This window comes from Pygoscelis adeliae, unplaced genomic scaffold (assembly GCF_000699105.1).
Source record: "Pygoscelis adeliae isolate BGI_AS28 unplaced genomic scaffold, ASM69910v1 Scaffold25, whole genome shotgun sequence".
NCBI classification, from domain to species: domain Eukaryota; kingdom Metazoa; phylum Chordata; class Aves; order Sphenisciformes; family Spheniscidae; genus Pygoscelis; species Pygoscelis adeliae.
In genome coordinates this window covers 3,999,875-4,008,864 of record NW_008824808.1, presented here as the reverse complement: position 1 = coordinate 4,008,864, position 8,990 = coordinate 3,999,875, and the positions used below count along the sequence as shown (strand labels likewise).

At 41.2% G+C, this 8,990-nt stretch overlaps 1 protein-coding gene across 2 annotated transcripts; it reads left to right on the top strand.

Annotated features, from left to right (window-relative positions):
- The first annotated feature begins 11 nt into the window (after positions 1–11).
- On the top strand, positions 12–6,103 carry OXSM (3-oxoacyl-ACP synthase, mitochondrial). Of its 2 annotated transcripts, none has more exons than XM_009324183.1 (3): positions 12–182; positions 1,730–2,747; positions 5,483–6,103. In XM_009324183.1, exons 2-3 carry the CDS (start codon positions 1,765–1,767, stop codon positions 5,883–5,885), a joined length of 1,386 nt encoding a protein of 461 aa, XP_009322458.1. In that variant the 5' UTR covers positions 12–182; positions 1,730–1,764; the 3' UTR covers positions 5,886–6,103. The 2 variants fall into 2 exon arrangements, with proteins under 2 accessions (XP_009322458.1, XP_009322457.1); XM_009324182.1 differs by having other exon boundaries at positions 12–186.
- Positions 6,104–8,990: the final 2,887 nt, after the last annotated feature.

The window sequence follows — 8,990 nt, the reverse complement described above, 5'->3', positions numbered from 1 at the left end:
GCGGCCGGAACTCGCGGCGGCGCGGGGGAGTCCGGTGGCGTCAGGGCTCTTCGCTGAGGTTTTAACTCCTGGTCTAAACATTAAAAGTAGCTAATGCTCTTTAAACGCCGGGTGACGCCCAAGAAGCTCTTGTTCTCGGGGAGAAATTACCCCCCCGTTTGTTTTTCTCTTCAGCGCGTGCGGTGGGTGACGTAGCGTTTCTTGGCTCAGACTAGGCCTCCTCATTATCTTAACCCGGTTAACGGCGTTCGACTGGAAGCTGTATGTGATGTTAGGCACGCGCTGCATTTAACTCTCCACTCCTTTTACAAAATGCAGGCTAAGTGGCTCAAAACAATTAAAACGACTGATTTGGGTCAGGATTTAAAGCAGGCTCCATTAAAAGAAGGGTGCATTAATAAGCGCTATTTTTAGCTTTTTTAATAATGCTGCTGCTGCGTGCTTGTGCTGCCACAGGCAAGAGGAGGTCTGTGTGTTTTAGCAAGAGTGCGTTAGCCCTCCGGCCGCGCATGGTCCCCGTACAGCTCCCTACATTTTACCAAAGGCCTGGCGATGCCACGGTGCCCTTTTCGTGAGGCGAAAAGCAGCCGACCTGTTGAAGCCTGTATCGTAGGCGTTGGCAGAGCTGTGCTGCAGCCTCTGCCCTGCTCCAGCGTGCCGGAGGCGTGCGATCAGACCCGCTCCCGACCTGGCGGTGGCCGAGGCAAGCTGCGAGAGAGGGGCTGCGGCGCAGCGCTGTAGCGTTACTGCTTGGCACGGTCCTCTCCTCCCGCCTGAAGTACTTGTGCTCAGCAGCGGCCTTCTGCCGGCACTTGACTCGCTATACGTGGGGTCTGGCGGTGCTACCTTCAAGGGACCTGGCTGTGTGTTTCATGGCTTCTGGCCAACAATTGAACGGTTTGTAGCCAGATCTCGGGATGTGGTGTAAGTGCTATGGCACTTTATTGGGAAAAGGGTTTTCTGTCAGAAGATTTATGGTTTTTTCTATTAGATTACAAAATTAAACATCACAATAAGTGATGTTCTACCCATAAGTGTGAAATGACTGCAATCTGAGATGCTTTTTGTTTATTTTACAAGTCTTTGAAGATGCCGTTGTGGTACATCTTGCTCAAACGCACTTGAGGTACTGTCCCCTGACAGTCTAAATACCCCAAGGCTGATAAGGGGTAGGTGGAGGTAGAAAGATGAGGAGTCTTGTCCAAGGTATGTAATCGCCTTGGTGACAGAACCAGCAATAGTTTCTTGACTCCTTCTGTTCTGAGTTTTCTGGACCATTCTGCCTGACGTAAAGGTTGACGTGACAACATGACTTAACATGATAATGGTAGGACATACACTTTCGGTTGAACACACACTTTCTCCCTTAGAAGAATGAAGCTGTTAATGCTCATTGTTGATATCTCCAGCCAGCTGGTGGTTAAAGCCCCGGGGGGAGTTTTGCAGCAAAATCAGAGGGTGCCTCGCTGTCCACAGTGGTGCAAAGTCATACTCACTAGCAGCTTAAGCTAGAAGAGCCCACTAGAGGCATTCACAAAGTGAATGTGTTTCTATGCCCTGTCTGCCATAACAGATACTATTCCTCATTACAGACACAGAAACTACATCCCTTTCTGCAGGGTTGAAAATGGGCTTTCATGTAAAAGGCAGGTTATTAATGTAGCATACTGGGAATGTTTTCCACATTGGCTGCTTTATTGTTGTGTTTGTGTCTTTTTTTCCCCCCCAGTTACAGGAATGAGCTTGAAGTGATTGATTTCCGCCATGTTCTCGCAGTGCTCGCGGGATCTATTAAAGATTGCAAATCTTCATCTCCGGAGTCTGAATTTAAATCTGCGTTTACGAAACCACAGGAGAGCTTTCAGCAAGTCACTGCCTGCATGTCGAAGGAAAGTAGTTGTTACAGGTATTGGCTTAGTGTCCCCTCTCGGTGTGGGGACTCACTTAGTGTGGAAACGCCTTCTCCAAGGAGACAGTGGGATTGCATCGCTAGACGGGGAAGAATATGCAGGCATCCCATGTAAAGTGGCTGCTTGCGTGCCAAGGGGAAACGAGGAGGGTCAGTTCAGTGAAGAAAGCTTTGTGTCAAAGTCAGAGATCAAATCCATGAGTTCCGCCACTGTGATGGCCATCGGTGCAGCAGAGCTAGCAATGAAGGACTCCGCCTGGTCTCCCCAGTCTGAACAGGATCACTTAAGTGCCGGTGTGGCAATTGGGATGGGAATGGTTCCGCTGGAAGAGATTTCTAATACAGCCGCTTTATTTAAAACAAAGGGTTATAACAAGGTCAGCCCGTTCTTTGTCCCGAAGATTTTAGTCAATATGGCAGCAGGCCACATCAGCATTAAATACCAACTGAAAGGGCCGAATCATGCTGTGTCAACTGCTTGTACCACAGGCGCACATGCTATTGGAGACTCCTTTAGATTTATTGCCGCTGGTGATGCTGATGTCATGTTGGCTGGAGGGACTGAGGCTTGCATTAGTCCTTTGTCCTTGGCTGGATTTGCAAGAGCTCGGGCCCTCAGCACGAGTTTTAACTCAAGCCCTAAAATGGCGTGTCGACCGTTTGATTCGCAGAGAGAAGGGTTTGTAATGGGAGAGGGTGCTGCTGTGCTGGTCTTGGAAGAGTATGGACATGCTGTACAAAGAGGTGCTAGGATCTATGCAGAAGTTTTAGGTTATGGACTGTCTGGTGATGCTTGCCACATAACGGCACCTAATCCAGAGGGAGATGGTGCATTCAGGTAAGAATTCTATGTTGATTACGATGGCTACTTCGTATGTTCATTATAGTGGGTACATTTGTTTCTGTTATTGTATGCTTTTCCTAGAGAAATGCTGTTCAATCTTGAATTAATATTCCAAAAGCCTGAAAACTTTAATATGAAAAATAAAAGAGCTTCTGGTAAGGTTTTGCCCCAATTTTCTTTTTTTAGTAACAAGGTGAAGGCCAGTCCTTGCTGGCATAGACTTAACAGAAACTTTATTTATGTGAAAATATTTTGCATTTGGTGCCGACAGCTGTTCACACAAATAAGTCTCAATGGAAACCTCTTTTTTAAGATTTTTGTGGTACGGTAGAACCTTTTCAGGTTCTCCTTCACCCTTTGTCCGTAGAGAAGAGAGACCCCGCTGCAAAAGCAGGTCATATAATTTGTTGTGGTCTGAAAGGGGAATAGCGTTCCTAAAGAAATCCCAAGTGATGAAAGGTGTAGAGCACTTGGAGGATCTAGTTTGTTAGAATAATTACCGTACATGTAATTAGCATTAATTGTGGCTATTTTTATTTAGAAAAGACTTCAGCTCTTTATAGGGAAAGTATTTAGATCATATGCCGGTGCTACAATCATGTTTAAATACTTCATTCTGATGCAGCTAAGAGTGTTGGTGGAGGGGCATAGCAGAAATACACTTTAGTACTGTTTAGTGAGATGGTAAAGCTTCATCATTGTTAATCTCATCAAAAACAATTCACAAGTAAATGATATTAATCTAATCTTTATCATTGACCTAATTAAATTGTCAGTTAAATTACATGTGTAAGTTTGTGAGCTTTGTGTAGGCTGAATAATATTGCTGACACTGGAATCTTTAGTAAAGATTTAGTTTGCATTATTCTGAATGTATGTGAATATTTAATAACAAAATTCAGTATATCACTGCACAAATAGATCAAACTTCTGGATGGTATTGTAAAGCTGTGTTTCCATCTTTGTTGGGTTAACAGATTTTTCAAGAAGTGTAACATACCAGGTTTCCCTCTGTGCTATTTGATTCATATTTAATTGTTCTGCAGACTTAGGTGTGAGTTGAGTAATCAGGAGTGTCTTATCTCAGATTTTCAGACTTGTTTACCCTTGAGATGATATGGCAATGTATTGTAACAGAATTTTTGTCTATTTTATGATTGCAGTAGCATATAAATTAAATTCACAGTGGGAAGTAGTTGAAAGTTAATCTTGGTATCTCCAAAATGTTGAGCCTTTCCACCCTTGAGATGAGATAATACATTTTAATACAGTCTTCAAACCAATATTTCATTACTGCAGTGGTGTATGGATTAAATCTGAAATGTATTTGTTTCTCTTACTTTTCTGTAGGAATTTTATTTGCCACGTCAAAAAATTTCGGAGGAATATATTTTTTGTCATCTTCTAATAACTACTTCAGTTGGAGACTAATATATATGTTGGAATAAACCTGCAGGAAAGGAGAGGCAAAGCCAGACTCAGAAGTGTGGATATGAAGTGTGTTCTACACAATTAATCTGTTACCTCCTTATGTAAATATGTTCCTTGCAGCTGACATATTTAACTAAATTAATGTATCTGTTTCCCTCATGGTTGATCAGTAATCTTTTTTGCCTGAATGTTGGCTCACTGACTAGTGACAGTGAGCATCAGTGGCCCCCAACCTAAGCTAAGCTGGATGCTTCTGAGGGTAGAAGGCTGTACTGGAGACATTTAAATTTGTCCAACAGCCTGTGCTATCTTTTTTTGAGCTTCCTTTTATTTACTTATTTTCATAAATTTCAAAAGAGTCAGTGGTCTTTTGCTCAGAGATACTTTGTTAAGCTGTGTGTGCAAAGAGAGATGTGTGATTCATCTCCTTCTTTCTGTGGGAAATCTCTGAGAAAATGACAGTATGGAGCTGTATCGATCCTTCTGTGGTTTTCATAAAAAAGCGTGTTTTATAGAGGCAGTCACAGTCCACAGGTCATCAGGAGTCGGAATGGAACATACCCTGTCAGGGTAGAAGAGTGTGACTTTTAGTAAATTTCATTTTATATGTAGGAATTTGTGCTATCTCCTTGACATCACCTAGCCTCTGGAAAGTATGCAAAAGAAGCTCACGAGGAGGATGACTGCAGAATTTTTCTTTCATTTCCCAATATTTTTGTTCGCTAGAGCAATTTTTTCCCTAATTCCCTAATACTGTAAATATGAGGGCAAATAAAATGTAAAAACTAGGGAATCTTCTTTTCACTTACAATGGGAGGGGGATTTCTTGGACTGTTGTACTGAATATGTTACATTAATGCATCACTACACTAGAGAAACTTCAGTGGAGGGAACCTAAATTTTTGTAATAATTTCAGGTAGTTATTTCTCTCTCACATGTTTTCAAATTTTGCATTGAAAAGGGTCTTTGATATATTGATGTAGTCTGTAGAGATTGTTTGTTATATCTTCTTTATTTCTCTTTGTATTTTTCCCCATGTGGAATTTTTAGCAGCAAGTCTGATTTTACAGTGGGCCTCACCGCTACTGCCTTTCTCAGGCGGCTAAATGTAGATGCTAGTGTGTTTAGTTAGTTGAATCCATCTCTTGTCATATACATCTCTGGTAAAGTATGTCATGCAGATTTTCACACTGATAAACATTTTAAAACGTCCTATACTTTTGCTTTCAGTTTGCACATGTGTGTTAGTGACAAATATAATGGGAAATTCAGCATTCTGTCATCTTTTTTTCCTTAGGTGTATGGCTGCAGCAATAAAAGATTCTGGGATCCAACCTGAAGACATAACATATGTCAACGCACATGCAACTTCTACACCTCTAGGAGATGCTGCTGAGAATCAAGCAATCAAGAGGCTTTTTAAAGATCACTCACGTAATATTGCAGTTTCCTCAACAAAAGGAGCAACGGGACATCTCTTGGGGGCTGCAGGAGCTATTGAAGCAGCTTTTACTGCACTGTCCTGTTACCATGGAATTTTGCCACCTACTCTAAACTTACAGAAAATAGAGGCAGAGTTTGATCTCAATTATGTTCCATTAACAGCTCAGGAGTGGAAAACTGAAAAACGGCGTATAGCACTCACAAATTCATTTGGCTTTGGCGGTACTAACGCAACTTTGTGCTTTGCAAGTGTTTAACCTGTGCTGTGCATGTTGTGAAAAATGGCGCTGACAATGGTTTTGTGTACTGCCACCCTTGGTGTGTACTGTGATCTTTTCTCAGCTTTGAGAATTGCTCATTTGGTATGTAAGAACTTTATTCGCCCTAACATTTACATCAGTTACTCTTTTAGGAAGAGGGAACTTCTTTTACTCATTTTAATAAAAATAAACAAGAGACCTATTCTTTTTGTGTGGTAGAGAAGTTTTTGTTCTTGACTAGAAGAGGAGACATTGATCATTCTGTGTTTTTACTTCACTAGAATAAATTTTTCATATGCATGTGATACAGAAGTTGCTCGGAAACATTTATGCAAAAGGGAGGCGGGCTAACAAGTTAGGACTCCACAGTCGTGACTTCATGACTTACTGCATGGTGATACAAGGTTTATGACTGAGCTCCCCTTTGTTACCCATTCCATTTATAAGTCTGCCTTTTTCCTCATTGTAAGTTGTTTCAAATATCATAGACTTATGCACATTCTTCTACACAGATGACATTCAGGAGACAGTAATATAGGAGTTCATAAGATTTCTGACAGTGGTTCATTTTCTTTTCAGCTTTATTCGTTTTCATATGTTGTGTTACCTCATTAGCCGTGGTGTGGAGCAATAACAGTGAAGGATGCATACAGCATGGCCTATACGTTTTCCATGTGGCACAGGGATAGAATTAGTAGGCGATAACCTGTTTTGTTCTGAAATTTTGGACAAGAATAGCAAGGTAGATACTCAAGTATGGTATTGAGGATTTAAAAAGTAGTTACACAGAAAGGAAAAAGACTCTTGAAACCCCTGGTTGTTCTGCCAAAATGGAAAAAATAGAACTAGCGAAACTTGGAAAAACAAGGAATCTTTTAGCAAAAAAAAAAAAAAAAAGCATATGCAAGAAATAAATCTGGGTCTTGTGTTGAGGATGAGAAAGGGGAAGAAAGAGAACAGGAAGATGAAATTATACTGAAAGCTGACATATTGATGGTGGTTTAGGTTGTCTCTTGCAAAGAACAAGTAAAGGACTTTGGCTGTTCCTTCTGGTACCAGTCAGCATCTTAAGCAAGTAGTGCCTCGATCGATAGCACAGATGTGAGTGAAGTCAGACATCCCTATTGGTGGGTTAGTTTATTAAAACTCTTTTCACCAGTTTTCTTTTTGAAAATGTCAGCCTTAGCCTTTGACCCGTGTAAGTGGAGGGAAAGTAATTCAATGGATTTAAAATAAAGGACATATAAAGTAGCTATACTATAAGTAAATTTCATTCTGGAAAGGGATTACTAATGGGCTATCATGAGGCTTAGCAGTACCCTAAAACCTCATTATTTATACAAATGGTCTGAATGGTGATATGGAGCAGCATAATTTTTGCATTTGCTGTCTTTGCTAAATAGAAAGTTAAAGAGAATGATGAGAAAAATGCCGTCGGAGAACAATTAAGGCTCTTCCAGAAGCTGAGCTCATACAGAACAATGCAGTCCAAAATAGATTAATGAATAATAAGCCTGAAAGTAAAATAATATATTACCAAAGGGAAAATGTAAAAGCATACAAACTAGAGAGAGTATGAGAATTTGCTGTCGGAAAAACTACCTACAAACCTCTTAGCTTGTGATAATTAGTAGTAGCAGAACAATGAACGAGGATCTGGATTGCATGCAATATAAAAGGCAGAATATAAAATTCAACATTACTCTCTGCAAATTATATGCAAAAAGGAATTGCTTTAAAGAATCCAGCCTTCAGGAGAGAGCTAGCAGCAGGATTGTGAATTTGGAGGGAACCATCCAGCGACTTTCTTCTGGAGATAATGTTTTTTCAGGGAGTTGTAATCCAGGGTGGAATATGGGAAGACTAGATAGTGCTGCATTATTGTGGACCTGACGTACAGTCTAACTAAACTCACCCAGTCTCGTTACATAGCTGCAGACCTGTAATTATACTGTGACACACAAAGATATGCTTCCCTTTCCCTCTGGTAGCAGACATCGTGGCCCCAGGAGTGCTGGATGCAGCCTCTTGTGTACCAACCATGAAAAGACAGATTATAAAATAAAACAGAAACTGAAATGATTAAAAGATCTTTCTCCTCACTTCAGCTCGTTGCAATTTCATCATCTGCTGCAGGTAACCTTTAAACCATGTGACAATAGTTATTTTAGGTGTTTTGGTTATGGATAATTTTAACAGGCCTGGATAGAGTAGTGAATAGTGTGCCCTGTAGGGAATTAAGATTTTTAAAAAAATGAATGGAGAAAGTTTAACCCCTGTCTATCTGAATTTTGTTTGTATAGGTTTCATTTTTATGTACTTGTTTGGAGTCATCTCTTTTTATCACATACCCCACTGAGCTGGTCAGGGACAACTTACTGCTAGTTACTGCTTTATTATGGTAGCTGCAAACATAAAAGGAAAATAGATCTCTCACTATTGCTAAACTATTAAGTGGGCAAATTGACCAACATGTTAAAACAGAATGCTTTCCCTTAAAATGCTCCCTTCATCTTAATAGTCAAGAGATGTAATGGTCCAGAGTTTGGATTAAAAAGGCTTAATATTTAGACTCATAAGCTTGGAATTACTTACAGTCTGATAAGCAAAGCCTGGAAATGCCGGTAGAGTGTTTATTTTGAAGCTTCCTTCTGAAGTGGTGCAACACCCTTGTGAGAGCCAAATGCTCCAGGCAGGATCAGAGAGTGGCCGAGGCTGGAAGGCACCTCTGGAGATTGCCTGGTCCAGCCCCCCTGCTCAAAGCAGGGCCAGCTAGAGCAGGTTGCTCAGGGCCATGTCCAGCTGGGTTTTGAGTATCTCCAAGGATGGAGCCTCCACAACCTCTCTGGGCAACCTGTGCCAGTGCTTGGTCACCCTCACTGTAAGAAGTTTCTTACATTTAAATGGAATTTCCTGTATTTAAATTTGTGCCCATTGCCTCTTATCCTTTCACTGGACACTACTGAGAAGAATCGTCTGGCTCCCTCTTCTTCATTCCCTCCATCAGGTATTTATACACCTTGATAAGACCCCCCGGAGTTTTCTCTTCTCCAGGCTGAACAGTCCCAGCTCTCTCAGCCTCTCCTTGTATGTCAGATGCTC

Coding starts and splice junctions, on each gene's coding strand:
- OXSM (XM_009324183.1), top strand. CDS start 1,765: ATGTTCTCGCAGTGCTCGCGGGATCTATTAAAGATTGCAAATCTTCAT. Junction 2,748..5,482: donor GAGGGAGATGGTGCATTCAG/GTAAGAATTCTA, acceptor TTTTTTCCTTAG/GTGTATGGCTGCAGCAATAA.